This window comes from Gopherus flavomarginatus, chromosome 10 (assembly GCF_025201925.1).
Source record: "Gopherus flavomarginatus isolate rGopFla2 chromosome 10, rGopFla2.mat.asm, whole genome shotgun sequence".
NCBI lineage: Eukaryota > Metazoa > Chordata > Testudines > Testudinidae > Gopherus > Gopherus flavomarginatus.
Window position 1 is genome coordinate 19909720 of NC_066626.1, and position 25274 is coordinate 19934993.

The following is a 25274-nucleotide window of genomic DNA, read 5'->3' on the forward strand; positions in this document are numbered from 1 at the left end:
CTGTGCTGAATCCGGGCCTTGTTTATGCGTTATGTGCAATTCCCATCAATAGGAGTGGCTGGTAAGGAAGCGCAGGCCCGAAATGACCCCACTTTGTTTTTTAAAGCCAGCTGGCATCTTTGTTGCCTTTGCTGTATCCTCCCTTTGTACTGCGCAGAGATTAATACTAAATGGAGCAGACAGGAGGCAGCATTTGTGGTATGTCTTTTAAGTGCTTTAATCAGTAACAATACCACCTCTTATACACTATAGGACCGAGCCCTGGTCTACACTTAACACTGAGGTTGACATAGCTATGGCACCCGGGTGTGACCTACCCCCGGGTGTAGAGGCAGCTTAGTTAACCTCGCTCTCATTGCTTAGGGAGGTGGTGTCCCTACAGTGATGGAAAAATCCCTTCTCTCAGTGTAGGCGGAATCTGTGTTAAGGGGTTATGCCGGCACAGCGACCGCATCAGAGCTATGCTGCTCTAGTCTCTGTAGTGTAGACCTGACCCTAGCATCTCTTGTGCTTTTATTACTGAACCTCTGCTCTGGGCTGACAGTTTTAATGTTTTTTCCACAATAAGTCCAGATCCTTGCCCTGATCAGATCCCTTAACATTGGCTACTTGCTCCAAGCTTACTTACTTTTCGTTACTCCAGTAAATGTTTTTTGCCAGTCCCCTAAACACTCAACCCCTTTTGAAGCTGGTTGCGTTGCTACACATTTATCTCTAATTTTCCTATCGTCAGCAGTGACAGGATCAGCCTCAGACCCGCACATGGCCTACACTTTGAAAAGCAATGACTGATTTGGGGTGTTTGGGTGTCCAGCATGGGACACCTTTAAGGCGCCAAATTTTCAGAGGGTGGGTGCTCAGCATTTTCAGAAAATCAGACCCACTATCCATGATCACTTCTGGAAACCTTGTCCCCCTTCCTTCTTTTGAGCTGCTGGATGCTGACCTGTTGGTGAGAAACCTATTGTTGATTGAATTTGTTTTAACTAAAAGTCTGGTCCAAAGCCCCTTGAGATCCAGGGGAAGATTCCCATTGATTTCAGTAGGCTTTGAATCATGCCCAGAGTTAACTTTCACAGCACAGGAAGAACCAGCAGGAGAACTTGTGAAGCCCAGAGCTCCAAGGAAGCGCAGATGTTTTGTTACACAATGAGAACATCACATTGTCTCCCTATCCTTTGTACACTGCAAGCCACTCCACACTTACGATGCGCCAGATCCATAGCTGGTATAAATCAAGGCAGATCCATTGCCTTATATGGATCTGCAATGATTTACACAATCCAAGGATCTGGCTGTGATAGATGAAAATACATACACAAGGGAGGTAGAGTTGGAAGACAAATGTAAAAACCACTTACAAATTAAAAACGTCTTCCAAGCAGCGACCAAGGCAACACACTTTCACTGCAGCATTAAAGGCCTGCCTGTCCCCTCCTTACACTTCTATTTTTACTTCTGTTTTAGTCCAGCGGACAGGTCTACATGTAAAATTAAATTGATAATCAATGAGAGCTGACTTGCTTAATTAATTTGCTGCAGAAAACAGGGAAGGGGGAGGAAGCCGGGGCTGGAGGATGCCACAGTGGGTTTTCCGCCTCCTGCCCCCACTTGTAAATCAGATCCAGGACACTCTTCACTTTAAAACTTCCCCTTGTCGGCGAGGGGATTTTTTTTAAGCTGCATTAGTTCCAGCGGGTGTGGGAATCCTGCCAGCTGCCGAGTCAGAAGTGAAGCAAGAGTGAGAAAAGCACCATTAAATCCAAAAAACAGTTTATGGCTAGGGACAGTCTCTTTCCTTATTTATTTTTAGTGCTGTTTTTGTCATCATGCAATTTCTTGGGACATTCCAGAGAGAGGTTTTGTGTTTTCTAGGGTGGGGGCGGGGATAGCAGCCCCTCCTCCCCCAGCTGCGTGTCTCTCTCTCTGCACCAGCTAGATTTACGGCAGGATTAGGTTACCCCATGGAGACAGAGGCCTGGAACAGAGCACGTTAACAGGATTAGGGTTTCAGGATTTGAGACAGAGAAGCATGAAGGAGAAAAGTCGGGGAGATTATTTTTCTTGCCAGATAGGGAGTACTTCAAATGAGGAGCACGGCAGCTTGGTGGCGTGAGGATCCTGGAGAAGAGATGGATAGTTTTGCATTTATTAAATCCAGGAACAGTGGAGTGGGGGGCGGGGGGAGAGAAATGCTCCTGCAGCCAGACAGAAAGCAGTGCACCTCAGCCTCTACACTTCACTTCCATTGCCTGCCATCGGAGCATTGCCTGAGGAATGCATGCAAGACTGGGCCCTGTGTACACTGGGAAGAGAACCATCGCTGGGGCGGAATCTCTGCATGTGAGTGTGCCCTTTACTGGATCAAAAGTTATTCCCATTAAAGATATAATATAGGATCCTATATACCTAGACAAATCCTGGATCGGGGAGTCTGCTGGTACCCAAGGGCAATGGGAGCTACTGGTATGCTACAAAGGACGAATCGAGACCCATAAGCGTAGGAGAGCTGGGACCTGTAGTTCTCCAAAGGCGCAGCTCCAGGGGTGAATTCTAGGTCCTAATTTTCCAAATATGGACAAATCTGAAGTGATCCTTGTTTCGTCTGCACAAACAGTGAAAGCAAGTCAGGATTTGGGAGATGGATACCTTAGTGCAGAGGAGAGTGTAGGCTGAGGGCTAGATCTTCCCTCTCTAGACAAAGAAGCCACCCAGATCATTGAACACAGATGCCAAAGTCAGAGTTCAAGTACTTTTTGTTACATCTTAAAAAAATGCCTGACAAAGGACTGATATAAATGGACACTATATTGCACTCAGAAATATGGCCCATTGGGTCCACTGATTCTCTGCTCTGTGGTGTAATTATAAACAGTGTGTGTGTGCACATGGCAGAGAGGAAGCCCCCAATTCTGCCCCTTCTCTCTGTTACAGAGATAAACCACGTATTTGGGAGCGTTGGAAATTTGCATCCATATTTTGCACCCTGGGCCCACGTCTCATACATGTGCATGTGTGTACGAGAGAGAGACTAATGGACTAATGTATAACAGGCACGTCTGTTCCACATTCATGTGGATGACTGCGGACATATTGCCTATGTGTACAATTTTCTAGGCTAAATCTGGAGAGAAGCATGCCTGCAATGCCCCAGACTAAGCTGTAATCGCTTTCCTTTGCACAGCACAGCCTCCCTCACCTGTTGACTGGGAGCAGCTGGGCTGAGGAGGCAGGTTGGTGGACAGGAGTGGAAACAGAAAGACTCTGATTAGTCCTGATCTCATTCAGGCAGCATGTCTGCAATTTGGCTACGCTCCCTTCCCTCTCCCCCAAATATATTAGCACTCGGCAGGACCACAACAGTCGTCCTCCACTGCCTTGAGCTCTCATTAATCTTGTTTTCCACCAATTTATTCTCCTTTTCCTGTTCCCTTGCCTTCGGTACACTGTATCAACGCTGACAGCAGCCAGGGAATTGAAGTCTAGCCTTTAAATTCTGCAGTAAACACCACATCTGCCCACCCTTTCCTCGGCACCGTAAGTGCTGGAGGGGAGGTCATACCTGCCCTCCGCTTTCTGGAGAGAACATTATCTGCCATCCACTCCTCCTAGGCTCACTCCTCCTCCTTTTTTGTATCTCTCTCTCGGAGGAAGATGTAGATATTAGCTGACTCGTGGGTAGTGCCAGTTAAGGTTGGCTCCCTGCCCACCTTACACAGGCAAGAGGGAGATGGGGTGATCTATCTCTACGTGTATACACAGGAATACCAAGTCCCCGGCCCCTCCCTACTCCTCGTGGCATCAAATCAAACTGCGGCAGACTTGACAAATCTGTTTGGCACGGTTTACTCAACTTTTCACTTTGAACCATGCGGAGAGCTGCACTGATGCACCAGGAAGAGTGAGGAATCTGCACATTAAATATAGACATCCGGGAGGTTTCCTGATGAAAGAACAGCAGTGATTAATGTTAAACGGGAAGGACAGCGAGCTCGCTGGTGCTCCGTGCACCGAGCTGTGCTACAGGGCTCAGGGATGTACAGTCGAATCAGAAGGTTCCGCACTCATCCTGCTGCTGCTCAGCTGCTGGAGACTAAATATGTAAAGGGGAGGGGAACAAACCAGTCAGCCTGATTTCAGGCTAGGCAGGTCACCAAAAAGCAATTACTTCTCCACCAGCCTCAGGAGGTGTCTGCTAAATTGAGTCCAGCACAAGGGAGAGAGACAGAAATGAGCATAAAGGAGTAAAGAGGGAGAGATTTAGATTTAAAAACTAAGGCAGAGAATGGGCTCGAAGTGGTTGTGTAGCTGAGCTGGTCTTTCTACATATAAAGGGGCCAGATCCTCAGCTGATGTCAATGAGCACAGTTCCACTGACTGCTGCGAACTGCACTGACTCCAGCTGAGGATCTGGGCTGAGGGGTCTCACGCTTTGCGGATTTCATCTCCAGCTGGTGTAGAACTTAGCTCCATTGAAGCCAACCCAGCTGCCCTGATTGACACCAGCTGGGTTCCAAGGCAGGGAAGGATAAAGTCAGAGGTGACAAAAATCACTATCGAAATCTGCTTCACACTGAAACTGACCCTGACTTGCAAATTTCCTGCAAATGGCAATTGAAACACCAGCCTGACCAACTTGGTTTTTCAGAGCACATCTTTCTAACCATAGTTTTGCCCATTCCCTGTATGCTGTGCAAAAATGGTCCCAATGAAACTTCAAACTCCCCTGATTGTATGTTTTGTTGCAGTCTGGAAACTCAGCCAAAGTTCATCAAGAGGTCTGCTCAGGTCTAGGAGCCTTCTGAGACAACCTGGGCCCAGCTGGGACATAGTCACAGATGCTGGATAATTTTGTACTAGAACCATGTGACATTTAAGAGATGGGCCCTAGCCATCATGTGCAGCTCCAGATCCAATCTGCCCAAAGGTGTTTGGATCTGGGAGTTTGGGTCAGGCCCGTCTTCAGGAAATGTGGAGTTTAATGCTTTCAGTGTGAATCCAAGGGGTGCTAGCTGATTTGCAGTGAGCTTTGAGGGGGAGGGTCGGTCAATGGTTAGGGCATTATCATAGGACACAGGAGCCCTGTATTCATTTCCCTGCTCTGCTACCGACGTTCTGTGTGACCTGGGCAAGTCATTTAGCCTCTCTCTGCCTCAGTTTCCCTTCTCCTCCCCATACCTCACCAGGGGTGCTCTGGGGATAAATACATCAGTGTGAGGTGCTCAAATACAATGGTAATGGGGATCAAATAAGCACCTTAGACAGTTAGTTTGAACCTGAGACACACACTGAAAGACACCTGTGGGTAGGTGAAACCACGCGGACACAGAGAAAAGAAAATGTTTGGACAAATGGCTGCAAAGCTGAGCCAAAGAGTTTCACACCCTCTGCCAATGGAGGGCTGAGAGCCTCACTCAGGAAAATGAAAAAGAAATAAATAAAGGCACAGCAAAATCACTTCACCTTCATCTCAGTTTTGTGCCCAACCCTCAGCAGTTAATGTAACAGAACAGATTGTGCAGACGAAATTCTTGTTTGTGGGACAACTGCTCCTGTTCCACGCACTGTATAGTGCCTATGTAGACAATCCACTAGGGGATGCCAACACAGCAGCCAATTTCAGTGCCAACCACAACAGAACTCTCAGGGGCAATTCAGAAGTTCCTTTAATTAAAGGGCACCAGTACAGCCCAGGTGAATAACAGCGCCGCGCCTTCCTAAAGCCACCTCTGTTTTATATACAGCTGCACTCTGTGCAGCCAGTTGTTCCCCTACCCACTCTCAATAACGCAGCGCCACAAAGTGTTACTTCATTGTGCATTCATGGTGCATCCAGAGGCTCAATGATCATTAATGATCTCCAAGGGTCAAACATCCATATTACACACAATCCACCTCCCCACCCCACTACACACCTCCAGGAGCTGCGGCTACAGCAGGCACAAGCAGCACTTGCCAACTGTGACTGCTACTGCAGATCCCGTGTGCCTGACAAAGTGAATTGCTCCTCGTTATTTATTGTTCGCTTTATTCTCCAGGACACAGTGATCCCCTCTTAGGATTTGTGCCCTTTCATTTCCAGGCCTCAATAACTCCTGAATTGCAGTTTCATGTGGTTTTGTGATTGTTAACCCAGCATGGGGATGGGGCTCCAGCCATAAATGCTCAATGAATCTTGTATGGCAAAACACGGGCTGTGAAAAGCATTTTCTCCTTCATTTGCAGTCAAAGAACATACTGCAGGCTCTCTCCACTGAGCAAGATGCAACAGCAGCCAGGTTTTCTAAGGAACAGTGATCACTCTATTGATGAGAAAGATCATTTCTGGGGAAGGCCTCCCCACGCAGCCTGTTAGCCCCAACCAAGCAGCAGCAGCAAAACAGGCCTTACAAAATAAATCCTTAAATCCGTAAAATGTATTCTCGCCTTTTCCCTCCCGTTCCTCTGCCGATGGCAAGGCTCCCATGGGTGCAGCTGTTAAGGGACAATGCATTTACCTTATGGTTTTTACCATGCCGGTACATCATCCAGTCCTCACCGTTGGTGCTGACCTCCAGCTTGTAGGAGCGGACATAGTAGCCATTCTGCGTTTCTTTGGAGATGGCACCCTGGGTAGCAATGGCTGTCAACATGGTCAGGAAACGAAGGTCCACCTGGTTGGGAGGTGAGGAGAGAAGGGAAAGGAGGACGAGGAAGAAAATGGTGATTACCATCAGTCCCACGATGGACAGGATCATCCCCTCATTTTTAAAAACTAAGGGCCAGTTGCTCAGAGGGTGCAAACCAGCATGGCTCCAATTGGTCCAGCTTGACTGGGGCATTGTTGATTTATACCAGCAGAGGATCTAATATCCCATTTGCTTTTGTTAGAGCCTATAAACACAGCTGTGGCTTTTGCCACTGCATTGCTTGAGTGTTCTGTGCAACAAGGGTCACACTGGTTTGGAAACCCAGCCATACTGTTCCAGGGCTGATTTTCAGACCACTTAACTGAACATGCCACAGAGAAAAAATGTTTCATGCTCTGCAGTTTTCATGTCATTTTATACTTCCAGGGGAAAGCGAGGGGGAAAGTATGTTGCAAGTGTCTCTGTTTAAGTATGAAACAGGCTAAGTGACTGTGTACGAATGTGTGATTGATCACAAAGGGCAAAATCTTGATGCTCTTTCGCAGTTTGTACTCAGTCTTTAAGTAAACTCCCATTGATTTCAATGGGAAAAAAGCAGGGTTTGACCTCAGCAGGAATTTAGCTGGTGTGAAGACTGGGTGAAACTGATTAAGGACTTTGAAGTTTGGCCATAAATGAAAGTACAAAGTCTCCCCTCATACCAGACAACAGAATTGTCACTAAAATTGAATGCTTGCGTCCTTTTAAATGGGACAGAAGCTACCGGACAGAGCTTTTCCATGTAAAATAAAGCTATGACGGCCAATTAGCAAGAGCAGCAGTTTTCAATGTTTTTAATGTTTATATTAGTTATGTAGGTTAAAAAAGGTCACGCGACCTGGCTTGGTAGCTCTGCCACGAATGAAGACTTAGGGCTTGTCTACACTACCTGCTAGATCAGCGGGCAGTGATCGATCCAGCGAGTGAAAACACTGCAGTAAGTAGATCTAAATACATTGACTTCAGCTACGCTATTCGCATGCGGTAGCGTAGACAAGCCCTTGGACATCTGCTTCAGGCAATGACATTTCAGTACCTACAGTTCTTAACACCCGTTAGCACACACCATCTCACAGTGCTATAGCCACTCAGGCACCCTTTGTGGAGAGATAATGTGTTTCTAAGAAAGGGCCTAAAGAAAGTCTTTGCTCTGACATCCAGAACTGAACTCCACACTGACAATGCTCACTCCATCTCCAGCACAATCAATATTATTCTAGCTGCACATTCACAACATTTTGTTAGGACTTCGGCCATCAGGGTGGCTGCAGAATCAATGGTCCTTGTAAGTAGAAGGAGAGTCTTTCTCTCTCTCTCTCTCTTTCTCTCAGCTCTCTAGAAAGTCCATGGAGGTTCAGGGGGCATAAGGTCAAGTCAGGACTTGTGCAGGAATGTTAACGGGTCAGCAGCAGGGCTGGTTCCTTTCACAAAGGCAGAGTCGTCCTGACTTCCCTAAACAGCAGCTCAGCCACCGCTGACTCTCTGCATGTCTCAAAGGCAATAAAATAGTCCACAAGTCTTATTATGTTCAAGGGTCAGTTTAACAGCAGGACAGTCAATGTGGCTCAGTGCGGGAGAGGGAGGAAAGCTGAAGGTTTGGAGTGCAATGGTGGGGCTTTGCCAACCCTGGCTTTGCGTCCAGCAGAGATGCTTTCTCACAATGTCGCTCTGCCAGTGCTGGCTACCAGGCCCACACAGCAGTGCCTGCCAGTGCCAGGGTGCCCTTTCAGCACTTGCTCGGAAGACAATGCTGGCTGAGCCTCTAGCAGACCATGCTTTTGACAAAAGTGATCTAGAGGTCAGTTCAATACTGCACACTGCAGCAGCTGCCTGACAACACAAAACTGTTACTAAGTCCAGTAGTATAGCCCCAATTCCCCATCTCCACAGCACATTAACCATAGAATCATAGACATGTAGGGCTGGAAAGGACCTTGAGAGGTCATCTAGTCCAGCCCCGCCATGATGCAGCAGGGCCAGGTAAAACCAAGTAAACACAGACCATCCCAGCAAGATGTTTGTCTAACTTGTTCTTAAAAACCTCCAAGGATGGAGATTCTACAACCTCGTTTGATAACCTATTCCGGTACTTAACTATCCTTAGAGGTAAAAAGTTTTTCTTAATATCTAACCTAAATCTCTCTTACTGCAGATTAAGCTGATTACTTCTTGTCCTACCTTCTGCAGACATGGAAAACCATTGATCACCATCCTCTTTATAGCAGCCTTTAACATATTTGAAGGCTCTTATCAGGTCTCCTCTCAGTCTTCTTTTCTGAAGACTAAACAAATCCATTTTTTTAAATTTTTCCTCATAGGTCAGGTTTTCTAAACCTTTTATCATTTTGTAAAAGCAGCAAAGAATCCTGTGGCACCTTATAGACTAACAGACGTTTTGGAGCATGAGCTTTCGTGGGTGAATACCCACTTCCTCAGATGCATGTCTTCACCCACGAAAGCTCATGCTCCAAAATATCTGTTAGTCTATAAGGTGCCACAGGATTCTTTGCTGCTTTTACAGATCCAGACTAACACGGCTACCCCTCTGATACTTTTATCATTTTGTTGCTCTCCCCTGGACTCTCTCCAATTTGTCCACATCTTTCTTAAAGTGTGGAGCCCAAAAACTGGACACAATACCGCAGTGGAGCAGGACAATTACTTCCCATATCCTACATACGACACTCCAGTTAATACACCCCAGAAAGATATTAGACTTTTTCATAACTGTATCACATTGTTGGCTCATGTTCATTTTATGATCCACTATTAACCCCAGATCCTTTTCAGCAATACCACTGCCTATCTAGTTATTCCTCATTTTGTAGTTGTGCATTTGATTTTGCCTTCCTAAGTGTAGTACTTTGCATTTGCTTTTACTGAATTTCACCTTGTTGATTTCAGACCGATTCTCCAATTTGTCAAGGATGCTTTATATTCTAATCCTGTCCTCCAAAATGCTTGCTATACCTCCCAGAAAATTTTATAAGCGTACTCTCCACTCCGTGATCCAAGTCATTAATGAAAATGTTGAGTAGTTCCGGAGGCAGGACAGACCCTCGTGCATCCCCAGTAGATATATCCTCCCAGTTTTCATGGGCTATAACCCACTTATAGCCCACAAAAGCTTATGCCCAAATGGATTTGTTAATCTTATGCCACAAGGACTCCGGGTTGTTTTTACTGATACAGACTAACACAGCTACCCCTCTGAAATCCATCTTCCTAATTTGAGAGCAAACCACTGATAATTACGCTTTGAGTACAATTCTTCAAGCACTTGTGCCCACCTTATGGTATTTTCATTTAGTCCATATTTCCCTAGTTTGCCATGTGGGACTGTGTCAAATGCCTTAATAAAATCAAGATATAATATTCATCCTTGATGATTTCCTCTTCCTGTCACGGGGACCTGTACTAACCTGGAGGAACTCCTTGTTGGAATCGAGGTTGGGGGTCCATCCGTTGTCATCACTGTTGAGCCGGCTCTGCTGTGGGGTCCATCTTCCATCCGAGTAGGTGGAGGAGGCAGTGATCTGTTCATTGGAGATTCTGCCAGATTCCATCCCCAAAGGAACATTGCACTGGAAGTCTGGAGCAGATGCACACACACAAATACACAGACGAGTTTACAAATTCTGTATCTTTCACTCCCAACTGGAAGTAAGCCATGAACTACTCCCCAGCATCTTAGATCAAACCCATATGTCTGACATGATGATCGGATTTACACAGAAATATCTGTGCACACATCCAATGCAAACAACTATTCAACATTAAGTACAGGATTGGCATTAGGTTTGCAAGGCCCTCTGTAAATTAACACACATGGGGGGCTCAGTCCAAATCCTTTCCCCTCTGTGATAGGGTTCTTCCACCTTTGCACGCCCACAACCCTCCCCCTGGCCATACCTTCACTTTTAAGGCTTTTAAATCCACATTAACTCAGCCATGTGTCATGTCATATATTTTATGGCATATGTTTCCTAAGAAACAGTAAGATACATTCCACAAAGAAAACATCAGTAGCAAGTACTACATGGGCCAGACCCTAAGCTGGTGTAAACTGCTATAGCTCTACTAACGTCCCATATGTTGAACACGGCTGAGTTAACACTGCACTAGAAACTGGGCCAAATTATGCTCTAAGCGGTGCCATTAAAGTCTCAGTTTACACCAATGTGAATAAAAGAGCAGGATTTGACACTAACATATTTCATTTTCTGACTTTAGTCCCCTTGATTTTGTACATTTAATTTCCTTGTTTTTTAAAGAAGAGAATAAAAAGGGGACAAAAACAGGGGGGAAGAGAGGAATGGAAGGAGAGGGGATAAAATTGAAAAACTGAAGTGCCCTTAACTGAGGCATCCTTAACTCATGCAACCCTAGCTGAGGCATTCCTAACTGAGATATAGTGAATGCAAGACTACTGCACAGAGGCAGCCATAATGCAAATGTCCTTAGCACAGCAGATCCTGACTGTGCATGTCCAGTATTCTAAATTGCTCTAGGTCATGGGTTCTCAACTTGGGGACAACAGCCACCTTCCCTTTCTTTATTTCTTGTTTGGTTTTTTTTTTTTTTTTTGGTGGGGGGGGGTAGGGGAGGCTTGAAACTTCTGAGAAGGGTGTCCTGAAACTATTTTCTGTTGTAACGTGGAATCACAGTACAGAAAGGTTTTGACCATGGTCTTAGGTGAAGGATGCCAAGAAGAAAATTAAAAGAAAATTTCTAACATGCATGTGTTAACTTGCTGTGTTTAAACATTCATAATTTTAAAAGAACAGAACTTATTTTTATCAAACCAAATACTTTCCCCTTCCTTAGCAAGGGCTAAAAAAAGATTAAGTTTGAACTTTTCTAGCTTCAGGCATTTTTGAATTAGACAAGTGCAAAATTCCAATTGGCAATTTGGGAAAGTGTATTTTGGGAAAACTGTATTTTTTCCCACTCTATCAATAATATGGCTGCACCAATTTTGCCCAGATTGTCCAAAAATTGTTTGGATTGAGACCAGACATGGAGAGTTTCAGTACAAAAGGAATATGAAAACATTATGAATTACTGAAAAGGTGGGACTAAGGTGGAAACTGCAATTCACGAGTGTGACATTTCATTCCATATTCTTTATGAAAAGATGCTTATGATATGAATATGACATAACTGAGATATACTTTATGCCAGATAGCTCATATGAAATATTATTGGGAAGGTTGTGATTTACTGAATGTGATTATCCCGTGTGTCTGCCTGTAACATTTCTGTATGTGAAGTTGGGAATATTAACTACGTATCTGTATTTCAAATGTGTTACTTTGAGTGTCACCCCTAACCAGCCCTTGAGGTACAACAATGGAAAAGCCAGACAAGGCTAATGGGCCATTAGCAGAGACAATGGACTCTGAAAGGACTTAGTCTTCCTGTGGACACTGGAGACAGCCTATGAGCAATGGCTGCCACAGCCTTGCAGAGACCAGGGTCCAAGTCACCTGACTCTGGATACCCCTCCTCCCCTTTTGGAATGCCAGTGGTTTTCCACTAGAAGACAAAGGGTTCCCGCCTTACGCAAGAGCTATATAAGGCAGGGGAGTGACATTATTGTGGGTTCTCCTCTGCCTCTCCACTCAAAGAGGCACTGAAAAAAGACCTTGAAGCAAGAACTGAACTGGGGGGAGAAGGGTTGAGCCCAAGCTGGGAGGGCATCTAGCTTGTGAGTAATAATACCTGACGTCTCAAGAGGGAGATCAGTGCAGCTGCCTTTCAAGACTTTCTGTAATCTGCCTGCAACAATATCTAGGGCGAGAAATACTATTTGTAACCAATTTCTTTATTAAAACTAGCTTAGCTTGCGTGTTTGGTTTCATTTGCTTAGTAATCTGCTATGTTCTGTCTGTTGTCTCTTATATTCACTTAAAATCCACTTTTGGTAGTTAATAAATTTATTTCTTGTTTATAATAAAACCCAGTGTATGCAATTTCTAACTGGGGGGGCAAGAAGTGTGCACATCTCTCTTCAGATTGAGGAAGAGAGTGGATTTTTATGAGTTTGTGCTGTGCAGATTTTTCTATACAACGCAAGACAGTATTATTTTGGGTTTATCTCCCAAAAGGGGTGTGCACGTGAGTGCTGGGTGAATCCTTTCACACAGAGCTGACTTCAGTCTGTGTCTGCAGTGGGATGTGGCCCTACTTGTGTGTGTGCTGCAAGAGGTTGGAGAGACTAATTCAACAAAACAGGGAGAGGGAACGCAGGCTGATTGAACAGGGGAGGCTCAGTGAAATCCCAGTACATCAGGTGGCATCCCAGAACGGGGGTCCAACCTGTCACAATCAGTAACTACAGTTTCCACGCAGAAGCTAAAATATACATAGTTTCATTTCTCGCTGTACGGCTGTCTGGGAAAACAACCTCTTGAAAACACTCATCCTGGCTCACTCATACAAATGCTTGCATACACAGACACACTGAATAATGGAAACACTCCAAGAAATTCAATAAAAATCCCACATGACTGCATGAGTCCCACAAACAGGCCTGACTGTAAAATTTCCAACTTACTTTCCGGGATCTCCTGCTGGACCAAGTAGTAGCGGGCAGAGAAGCCATCTTTAGCCACTGCCAGATCAGTATGGAAGGTAAGCGAGAGAATACCAGTAGCTGAGCGGATCTCAGAAGGTGTCCTAGTGCCACAGTACCTGCCTATCAAAGGGCCAACTGCAAAAGAAAGAGCAGAAAATAGGTCCAGCCTTTTGGTTGGACTCTTTAGTCTTTATGTAACCTGACAAGTCAGCACTACTTGGCAAGAATACATTGGTAGTGGATAGCGAGTAATAATCAACCCTGCAGAACCAATCTGGATGAAATGAAGGCATTTTTGATTGATTAGTTTCTATCACTTATATTTTTACAAGAACAGAGGTAGATCAAGTGTAATATCAGTTTGTTCACCTCTCCGAATTTCTTGTGCACATCTGTGTGTCCATCTACCTGCATCTCTAATGCATGTAATATATGACACATCTGATACATCCTCTATGGGACAGGCATTATTCTGTACTTGCAGGAGATGGACTCAGTGATCAATAGATCTTTTTCATCTCTAACTCAAATGATCCAATGATACAATTAGAAAATTAAAGGTGTAGGTTCATCAGTAATATGAAGTCTACGCTGACACTCCATGGGGACAAACCCAGTATTAGGGACAGATAGGATTTGCATCATCACCATATTTAACAGCTGAGAAAAGGCCAACAATATTTTGCATTTGTTACTGCTGCAGAATACCGACAAGTCATTCCCTCTATGGAATTTTCCAGACTCATTATTACAGCTGGTTCACAGGAGAATAGCCAGAGATGGAGAAAAGCCTTGGTGATACATCACCCCAGTGCTTACCTTGAGAAATGCCATCCCAGATGTCCAGCCAATCATACTTGCAATCTCCCTCTCCGACCTGCAAGGGGTCATGCTCTAGGTCAAAGGTCATAAACTGAAGGATGATTTCCATCTTTGGCTTGGCCATGATGGTGAAAGTGCAGTCCAAGTTGTGGGGATACTTATCAGGGAATCCTGGGGACTCAATAGTGCCGTTGGAGCTGGTGAAGTTTCTAGAACAGTCTTCAGAGCCTGCAGGGATAGAAAAAGCAGACATAACTAACAACAACAACATGGCTGACATTGACAACTCTTGCCTTCTTGTGCGCTTGGCAACAGTCATTCTGTATCCAGAGCGTTGTCAGGATTTTTGCTGGCAACTTCTTGGGACACTAGAACTTTGTACATTTCATAAAGACAGAGGGTGAGCTTGTTAAATAATTCCAACGGGCTTTGGACTGAACATCTCATGTTCATCGCAGACGTGTGCCTAGACTGCTTTGAAAACCTCACTCAGAATCGATAGCTAATCCCGCTGGAAATACTCTGAAAATGGTAGTAAGGAAATAGGAAAGCCCAAAAGGTTGGGAGCCCAAGCTGCACTGCAACGCAACAACACCTGTTGCAACACAGTGTTATAATGTCACCATGCCAGCAGTACAGAGGTTATGCTTTGAGGCAACAGCATGGTCAGCAGTAGTGAGTCAGGCATGAGGAAGAGTTTGCTGTTCTTTTTCACCCTTCCTACAGTCTATGGGTGGGTTCTTGGAGCACGGGGTCTTCTTAGCTGGCACTGTGAAAAAAAGACTCCAAGATGCAAGCATTCTTGCGATGCACCATCACTAACAATGGATCTGGATCCACAATGTTCGGGGTCAGATCAGCAGACTGCAATTGGGCTAGTGTAAATAATATACCGGTTCCCCCAGCACATTGTGGGAAGGCAGGGGGAGAAATGGGCATAAGGGGTAAAACACATATGGCCAGACTAAAGACCTAGCTCTGTACGGCTATATTTGGGGAACTAACTGAGGGAATCACGACCCACAATCAGGGAGAGTGACTGACCTAGGGAGGAAGGAGAAAGGAATGGAATCTGGCAGGGCCGAAGAATTGTCTAATTTTTAAAAAGAGGTCTCCCTGACCTACTGATTTTGTGTCTGTCTGCTTATCTATCTTAGAACTTAGCACTAGCACCTATCACTGCAGTATCTGAGGTAAAATTTCCTCTTGAGAGTCATGAGATCTGGGTTATTTTCCCAGCTGTGGCACAGACTTTCAGCAAGGCCTTGGGGAAGTCACATAACCTTTCTGTGCCTCAGTTTCCCTATCAGCAAAATAGGGATACTAATGTTTACCTAGAAACAATGCTGTTGTGAGGCTTACTTCAGTACTGCTTTTAAAGCCTTTCCAAACCCTCACATGGGCAATTGCTAGTGAAGTATAAATGAGCAACAATTCATTATCGCTATTATGTATTTTATTATCCATCGGAGTGGCAATTAGCAGAGCAACCTCTCTGCAACTTCACCCAAAGCCTAGGACCCTAGCTATAGAGCGTATGGCCCAGCCTATGTCTCCAGAGTGTGGCTGCTGAAAGATTTCAGGGGTCGGAGGACTGGTGTGTGTGTGTGCGCGCACGTGTGTGTGTGAGAGAGAGATTCTGTTGACAGGAGGAACAGAGCGCTCTTTCTCTCTTATTCAGCTCTCTGCACCAGAAATGTTAGTTATTTCTATTCTTGAGGAAGACTTTCTGATTGCCAACAGGGGCAGACAATGTTACCACTTATTTATTGCTGACCTTGACGCTGGCCTCCCTCCTATCACAGCCTGCTCAAGGTGCCTCGGGGTGAAGAGGAAGGGGGAGAAGAGGAGGTTGTGTCCTATTCATACCATGGCTGCTTTAAAACCACTGCTCTTTAGAGGCTGGACAATTGACAATGGAAATCTCTAGCCTGTGGGCCATCGGAGGGGCAAAGAGGGTGTTACAGTGGCCTCTATCCCCATGACTGTAACAGAGGGTTAACATTCACTAAGGCTTTGACTTTTGCTTGATAAGGATGCTGTGCTTCTCCTCTATAAATTCACTGCGCCCACTCACCCAGTTGGTGCAAGTCTTTCTGGGACCAACCAAAGCCTTGTTATTAAGATCTGCACTAGCCTATGCAAGTTAGGAGAGCAACTTGAGACAACAGCTGGACCATTGGTACTGTAGTACCCCTAGGTGGAGTAACACTGAGAGGAACTTCTTAACTGACTAAAGGAGAGCGGCCAGCTTCTTTGGTGTGATAATGCAGAGGGAAATAGAAGAAGCCAAGCACAAACCGCAAGACAACACAATGAACAAGACTAAGATTGTATTTACTCCTGATCAAATAAAAGGCAGCCAGATTTATGAAGAGTCTAATACACACTCCCAGCCAAGGAGGAAAGCACAGAAATATTCAATAAACCAGATGTTGACTGTCAGGAAATGTCCTCTAGGGACTATACAGCAATGTAACTGTGATACTGTGAGATAGCAATGATTTCCTCATTTGGGTCGCTTGTAGCGGTTAGTATCTTTGTCAATAGCTTGACTGTAACCAGCAAACAAAGACTGGCTTTAAAGGTAATCTGCAAATAATAAATGGAAATCATGTTTACTTCAGCAATATGTGCTAAATGCTCCCACTCACCAGGCTGAGAGAACAATTCAGCACATAAACAACTAAAAGGAAACCACTCAGGGCTTGTCTACGCTGGCACTTTACAGCGCTGCAACTTTCTGGGTCAGGGGTGTGAAAAAACACACCCGGGAGCGACAAAAGTTTTAGTGCTGAAAAGCATCATGCATCCGACGAAGTGAGTATTCACCCACGAAAACTCATGCTCCAATATGTCTGTTAGTCTATAAGATGCCCCAGGACTCTTTGCTGCTTTTACGGGTATAGACAATGCTTTCATACCAAGAGCTGCGCTCCCAGTGAGAGCTACCACCCCTTGTTCAGGATAGTTATTTTTTATCACCAGGAGAGCTCTCCCCCAGTGATAAAGCATGACTACACTGCCCATGTCACAGTGTGGCCGCACTGCCACGCTGTAACATGGGCAGTGTAGACATACCCTTAAAAACAGGCCTGTCCAACTGCTCTGACTGTCACGCCCCAGAGGCAGGGATGGCTGGGGCCATAAAGTTCAGATCTGATCTCTCGCAAAATATAGTGGCATTTGGGGAGAGGGTGTTGGTTTGGAGCAATCTTTCTTGGAAGCATTAATATCATGGTTATATACATGAACTCCTGCATAAAGGGGAGTGGGTCATTTTTCTTTTTTTGGAATGGTTTTCAAAGTGCGCTTATTTATTATTCTTCCATTTTTAATAATAAAAAGGAGCTTTGAAAACTCTACCAGGTAATAAAAGAAATAAGAACTAACCTGGGATGTACAGCGCAGCAGAATTTCCTTAGTATGAGAGGGTGTCATGGGGCCAAACTTTTGAAAAGCATAATGATTCTGGGGTCCAAACTTGAGACACCCTTAATGAGGCCTGATTATCAGAGAACGGGTGCGCTTGGCATTTTCTGAAAATCAAGGCTCTGTTTAAACTGTACTGCTTGAGTTGGGTGCTCAAACTCATTAGGCATGTTTGAAAATTGTGACCTGGATGTCATCTTTTGGGGGTGTCACAGCAAAACTGACCAATACAAAACCAGGGGACCTAACCATTAGGAAGCAGCTGTTTATATGTTGAGTGCCTCTCTTAATTTTGTGTGTGTGTATGTCACTGACATGGAGTATCTTAATTGGATGCCCTTTAAAGCCAGTGGAACTTCACTGGATAAGCACCAGTTCTGACTGAACCTCAGCTCCGATCCATCCGCCCTACCTATTTGTCCACAAACAAAAGGCAGGCTTTGTTTACCCCACAGATCTGAGGCCAGAAACCCTCCTACCACTAAAGACGGTTTCAGGGAACACTGATCTCTCTGGGTGAACAACAGGCTTCAGTGCCTCCTACCCTCCAGGAACTGAAATCTTGCTTATGTTTTGAATTTTGTCTAGTGGTTTCAAGCCAAGAGCCCTCTTCAGAGAGGACAATGAGCATTTTAACAGCACTCAGTACCAACAAGGAGGCCTGTACTTGATGAAGCCCCAGCCCAAGGCCGTCTACCTGAAGGGAAGTATATTTGTCTAGGGAATCCAAGCTGAGGGACAGGAAATGAGAAAACTCACTCCTGCCTTCCTCCTACTCCTTCTGCTTCTCTGATGCAGCCCTTACTTCCTCTTCCTCCAATGGTCTTTTCCCATGACGTTAGCCCCTTCCTGGTTCGTACTCAGTGGACAGAGTGCTTCTCACTCCCTGCCCATTGTACCTCCCTGCCAGCCGGCCTCGGCACGGCGTCACTGCCTGGTTTTGTGTCAGCTCAGCCTCATCCTGGCCACTGCTGCATACTGGACTACTCCCAGGCCTGCTTCATGACATAAAAGTCAGGGTCTGGGACAGGCAGCAAGGGCAACTGGGACAAGGCACACAGGAGGGACTGGGATAGGACCAAGGGTTATGGGTAGGAAGAGGCAAAACAGCCCTGGCTTGAGTCAATTATCTTCCCTCCTGCACAAAGAGTCATCCTGATCCCTGCCTCAGCGTGCACTATTCCCTCAGCAAATCCCATGAAAACAGCCAGTCCCGATGAGTTAACTAACCAATTCAGGATTAATCAACGTTCAACCATTAAGTGAGACAATAATGACATGAACAGGCTGGTGTGTATGTGCACCACTGCCCTCTACTGGATGGGAAAAGAACTGTTCAACTATGTGCCAGAGGCTTTACATGGCCACCACCTCATAACGATTCTCCATTTTAATGAGTCACCCCAGGAATAGACAGATACACTGATAGATTTTTTTAATCCACCGCCCCCCCTTCTAAATTAAAGTCAGGAAGTCCTATTTCATTTATATTCCCATCCCCAGTCAGCCGGTCATCAGCACCCAAGCCTGTATGTGAGTATGTCTCTGTGTATTTACAAGCATCTGTCTCTAAATAACATATAACTGTGCTCAAAACCACTAAATACTTATGTGCTTGTATTACGATTCTGGAAAAGAAACAAACAAAGCTGCGCCTATTTTTGATTCTCCAGCATATTCATGTATTTGTTTCATATTCTGCTGATGATGTGACAATCGTGTGTTTTCTTCCAGTACTCTAGCAATGGAATGTGGGCACAGGGCCTGGTCCTATGACAGATAGCTTCGGGGATCCTTGTGCAAAACATACTTATTCTCCTCATGTGCACACAAGCTCTCTCGTGCTCCCTCTCTCTCAGGGTTACTGTACACTAGAAGCGCTGTAGCACATCTAGTGAAGACGCTTTATGCCTATCGGAGAGCGCTCTCCCATCGACGTAAGCCATCTCCGAGAGAGGTGGTAGTTATGTCCGTGGGAGCAGCTCTCCTGCTGACATAGCGCTGTCCAGACTGGTGCTTAGGTCAGTGTAACTTACATCGCACAGGGGGGCGGAGCAGGAGGGGAAGACATTATTCACACCCCTGAGCGACATAAATTATACCGACATAAGTTGAAGTATGTACAATGCCTCAATCTCTCTCCTCTCTCTCTCTCACACACACACACACACACACACACACACACAGAGTTTCATATTTTCTTGAGACTACTTGTTCTCATGCATACAGTTCTGACAAATATTTAGACAGAGCTGATATAAAAAGGCCTTTTGAGCAGCTTTTACTTTCTTCCAGAATAGTTTTGTATAAAACAGATTTATGAATAGTTTCTTCCTGTTATACTGAACTCAAGAGCCGCCTGTCTGACTCCCTTGCTGACACTGCAGGCAGCAGCCCCTTTAAATGAGAAGTCCACCCGTTACAAAAACCCTTGCCTTCCAGAAAGAGAAAACAGAGTCATTGATCAGTGCTTAAGTTGTATATCCACAGGAGCTCTACACAGTTCTAAAGGAGAGACAATCTTCACTTAGCCCTCACTTAACAAGCGCTTACATGCCATGAAAAAAAGATAAGAGTGTTTGTAGTTCTGGAATGCAAGAGAATTTAATGAGGAAATCTGCTTTTCATGCCAAGATACGAATCAAAAAGCACTATAACGCACCACTAAAATCTTTACCTTCTTGGAAATGTGATGAAACAGACTTGCCAAAAAAGAATACCCTTTGTACTGAGCATGTGCTAAAAGCCCTACTGAAAACGTGGCTTATGGGATTTGCTCTGTGATGATCCCCATGTCAACTGCTGGGAAGATAGGTGCTGTAGGTCTGCCAGTCCAAAGTCTGCCTTTGACACTGACCTGTCTTGTAGATCTCATAGCGCAAAGAGAAGCCAGCGCCTTGCCGTGCGTAATCCGAGGTGAACTTAATGTAGAGAGAGGAGCCTGAGGAGATGATGGTCGGAGGAGCGATGTTCCCACAGTGTTTGCCCAGCAGGTCTGCCGACTCACTGTCTCCGTCCCGTATCTCAATAAAGTCATATCTGTCCAAGGGAGACAGAAGAGACATATGACAAACAGGGTTGTGTTACAGAATGTACAGCACAAACACAATGCGTCCTTCTTCTCACCCTATACGTACCTACATACTTCACAGAAGCATCTGCCTGGCTGCTTGCTTCGCCCATATCACCCCCTTGCTTGCATCTCTCCATTTCCACTGCAGTAGGCACAAGCTACTTGTCTTCAACTTTTGGCCCTTTATGGCTTACGCCTGTCCTAACTACGATCTCTAGTCCGCTAGACAGATGTAAACTCTCACCTCCCCTCTGCCCACAATGTCACCTTTGATTGCCCATTTGCCAAATTTTCAGACAAGCAGTCATCATGCAGTCTCCCATGCTACCACTTATGCAAAGGAGAAACACCCTATAAAAATCTTCCAGGCCACTATCCTCCTTTACATCTCTTCTTAAAAGGCGCACTGTCCCATGATTCCTACAAAACACTTGGCATTTCTTAGACAGCTGGTCTGCTGTGACCACTGCTTATTCCACTGTTCATAATGGCCTCACTGCTTCCTTGTCTCCCAGCAGTTTGCTGTATCCACCTGTTGTCTTTCATCTTAAACGTTGGGGCCTGGGTCATCTCTTTGTCATAGTCTGTACAGCCCCTGGCACAATGGGGCTGAGGCCTCTAGGTGCTACCCACAATACAAATAATAAACAATATTAATTATAACAAACACCTCCCTCTACTGAAACTTTGCTCCTAGACCTACCTCCCATCCCATAACTAGCTTATGTGTTTTCTTTCCCTCAATTCCTTCCCTTGTTCTCTCTAGTCAGTTGTATTATTTGTTATTTATATTCAGCTCTCAGATATCGCTCTCTGTCCAAATGATCATTCACTCTCCAAGCACTACTGCACAGTAGGTACGTTACTATCATTATCCCTATTTACACTTGCCAGAGAGGTAAAGATGGGATTTTCAAATGCACCTAAGTGATTTAGGAGCACAAGTCCCAAGGGGTTTGACAATCCCTCCCTAGATGACTTGTCCCAGGGCACACAGGAGGGTAGCGGCAAAGACAGGAATAAAACATTCTTAACCCCCAGACTCATGCTTATTCCTCTAGCCTACTTGGTAAGAGTTTCCATTCTAACACTCTCTATACACAGTTTTCCATACCTCTCACTTCAGTTGACTTAAGTGGGTTATCACATTATCCATATGACCATCAAGTAGGGGTGGAGGTATTGTATCTTGTGCCTAACCCTGAAGTCTTTACACACATCCCCTATCGGCTTCAAAGGAAGTTCATGTAACAATTTAAGGATTAGTGAACACACACACACACACACACACACACACACACACACACACACACACACACACACCCACACACCCAGCTCAGTCCACAGAAGGCAGAGATGGGCCCAAGACAAAACTCCCGATCCAAACACCTTCAGAACTTGGGCAATTCGGGTCCATATCCGGAAGCAGATCCTCAACTGACATCAACAGATCTATGTCAGTTTACACCAGTTTAGGATCTGACCCCCTAAATTTAGTACTCGAAAGCCATCTGTAACAACATGGATAACAATGGCTGAACAACACATCTTTTCATTTTAGCCATCTTTTATTATTAGAAGGGACTTTCTGGTGCACTTCTTTGATTTCATTCAGAAAGTTTACCTCCCTGTATTAATTAAACAGAATATCCCAAGGATACTGATTGAATAATCTGCTACTTCTTTAAATTGATCCGAATAAAGGGTGGAATTTGGGTTATTTTTACCACGGATTATTTATTTCTTTAGGTTTTGATCAAATTAAATAGAAGCTCTAATTAACCTGTGATTGAAGTAAATGGAAGGAAATATATATATTTATTTCTATGTTGATTTCTATGCTGCTCATCAAATAGTATGTGGCTGTAGGTGTACAAAAGTTAGACAAGCAGTAAATGCTCAAACAACATGGCCGTGTAACCGTTTAGTTCAACATATATATCATACCAAATGTGACATTATAACAAATAGAGGCAGTGTGGCCTAGTGAACAGACCTCTGCCCTAGGATTTAGGTTCTATTCCTGGCTCTGCCTCTGGTCTGTCAGGTGATGTCACTGCCCCGTGCCTCAGTTTCCCCATCTGTAAATCCAGGATAATGATATTTATCTTTGTAAAGTGCTTTGAGAACGATGGATGAAAAGTGCTAGATAAGGGCTGGGTGTTATTATCATTACTCCACCAGCTCCTCCTAAAGCACTGGGTGAAACCCTAAATGCAAATACTGGGGAACTACTGGCAAATTTATGCCTAAGTTAAGCACCTGCAGCCTGTATTTTGGTGCTGTTTGGCACACAGATGCCCAAATTCCATTTGACATGCCTAACTAGACATTTGTAAACCCAGATTAGGCATTTGTGCACTCAGTGTGGGTGCCAAAGTTTGGAAACCGCACTCTGTAATGCACATAATCATCATCAGGCGCACACACTGCTGAGAGAAGCGACATAAACGTGACTGTTGATAACGAGGTCTAATTAATCACATACAGAGCCTTGCTGTGATCAGCACTTGGGCAGACACCATGCAAAATAGAGAGAGAGAGAGAGAGAGAGAGAAAGAAATGAAACCCTCAAGGCTATTAGAGCGGGGCCCAAGTCACAGAATTCAGATCGGGGGTAGCCATGTTAGTCTGTATCCACTGTATTCAGATAGTTAGTCTACTATCCACCGGACTCCTTGCTGTTTTGAGAATTCAGATCTACAGCCAGATTTCAAATCATCCAAAGCTTAATGGTGTTGGAGCCTTACCAGTGTGCCAAGACCATTCTGTCTATTATGGTGACCAATATAATCTTATTGTTTCTTTGCATTCCCCTGTCTGTCTGTATCCACTTGTTTTTCTTGTCTTACACTTACACTGTAAGCTTTTAGGGGCAGGGACTGTTTCTCTGTTCACTGTGTGTACACAGCCTGGCACAATGGAGTCCTGGTCCACAACTAGGGCTCTTAGGCGCTACAAATAAATAATAATTCTGGTTTTAGTTTGGCCCATTGTGATAAAAGCCCACTATGAAATTCTCATCTGAATCTAAAACTCCCCCTGAATCCCTTGGCATGTTCCTCTTGCCGCATGTCTAGTGGCAGGGTAGCACTGGTATCTCTGTGTGGCAAATAAATAGTTTTTACTTGAACATCATTCAGTCTTTACACACTTTCTCTCTCCTTTCTGTGTTTAGTACCTGACCAGCCTACCATTATTTACAGAAAACTACCTCTCTTTCTTTCTCTCTTTATTTGCTTAGCATCAACCTGTGAAAACAACATGCTATGCATCTTCTCCTCCGGGAGACAGGAGAACGCAGAAATGTTACACACTGCCAGGCCTCCTACTATCCACTTTGTCACAAGATCCTCTATTTGGAAACTGAGAGTTGAAAGAAGAAGTAGCTTGTTGGACACAGAAGGAGTATCATGTGACTCATTCCTGTTCTACAAGACACACATACATCATTAAGCAACAACCCCAGAACTAAATGTGCTGCTCAGAAAGGACGGCAGTCCGGATAGGCCAGGTCTCACTCCTTTCAGGGAGTTAATCAGGCTGAACTCCAACTGGAAAATGCCTGAAGCTAAAGTGCTATCTATACTTGGCCAGCACTGAGTTAGCAGTAACTAACCAGCCTATAATTTGGTAACAAACATAATTTGGTTGGCCAGCGTGAAAGAAACCAAATCACATTTAAAACCTCCTTTAAAAGAGTGATCTACCAAAGGAAGAACATGCATGGGGCTAGATCCTCAGCTGGTGTATGGAGCTACACTGATTTACACCAGCTGAGGATCTGGCCTCACACAGGATATCTAAGCAGCTTCCGTTAGTGCATTAAGCAACATGATTAACATTTGTCACATGTGGTTTGTTCTCTCTCTCATCCTCTCCTCAGGGGAAAAATTGTATGTGTAGAGCAATGCTTTGTTTTGGTAGGGTTTTGTTTCTCTGTTTGTTTCAACCACAGCTCAGCAAACAGAGGAGACATTTTTTTTCTAGTGAACATCTACTCCAATTCAAAAGACTTTTTTTTCTAACCACCTCTGCAGCCCTTTCACATTCAGTGAATATCTGTGTGCTCCTGAGTTAACTAGCATGAATTCTTGAATATTCATCAAAAGTGAATTTCAAGTTGTACATTTGATTATAGAATTTGCCGTTTGTGCTGAATAAGTTGGTTTACATCCCTGTAAGTCAAATCGCGTCATTTCTGTTCTCTCATTTATATAACTCAACAGCACAACAGGAATTTTGAGTTCATGCTGTCGCCGTGACATAAATCAACCAATCAGTACCCAGAAGAAAAGATATATGACTTATGCAATCAAGCAACACATTATGAAATGACAAGATCTATAACATCCTGTAGACCAAGAATTAGTGAATAATTTCAAAAAACAAATAAAACTCGTGAATTTTGCAATCTGCTCAAAGACAATTTGCAAATAGAAAAAAAAAGGCTAAATACATCTAATGAGTTATTCACTGGGGAATAATTGCTCCTCTCTACATTAAAACATTTGGCCTCATCCAAGCATCTAAAGAGGAGTTTTCTCCTCATGAAACTAATTCTTAATAAATCAAATCTTACAACCAGCTAAATAAGTCTGCAGGAGGTGAAGAGATCGTTTTTGCCAAATGTGGAATTAATACAAACACATAAGGGATTTTTGCTGCTGTTGTTGTTAAAAATCTTGGCCCAAACCCT

At 44.5% G+C, this 25274-nt stretch overlaps 1 protein-coding gene across 4 annotated transcripts in view; it reads right to left on the minus strand.

Moving 5' to 3' along the window:
- NRP2 (neuropilin 2) overlaps positions 1–25274 on the minus strand; it is a 131618-nt gene that overhangs the window by 69912 nt on the left and 36432 nt on the right. For all 4 annotated transcript variants that reach the window (XM_050969579.1, XM_050969580.1, XM_050969582.1 and 1 more), the window contains exons 3-7: positions 20360–20541; positions 14068–14298; positions 13228–13383; positions 10091–10260; positions 6498–6653 (exon numbers count right to left, since the gene is read on the minus strand). In XM_050969579.1, coding sequence (XP_050825536.1) covers positions 6498–6653; positions 10091–10260; positions 13228–13383; positions 14068–14298; positions 20360–20541 — 895 coding nt within the window. The remainder of the gene's footprint in view (positions 1–6497; positions 6654–10090; positions 10261–13227; positions 13384–14067; positions 14299–20359; positions 20542–25274) is intronic.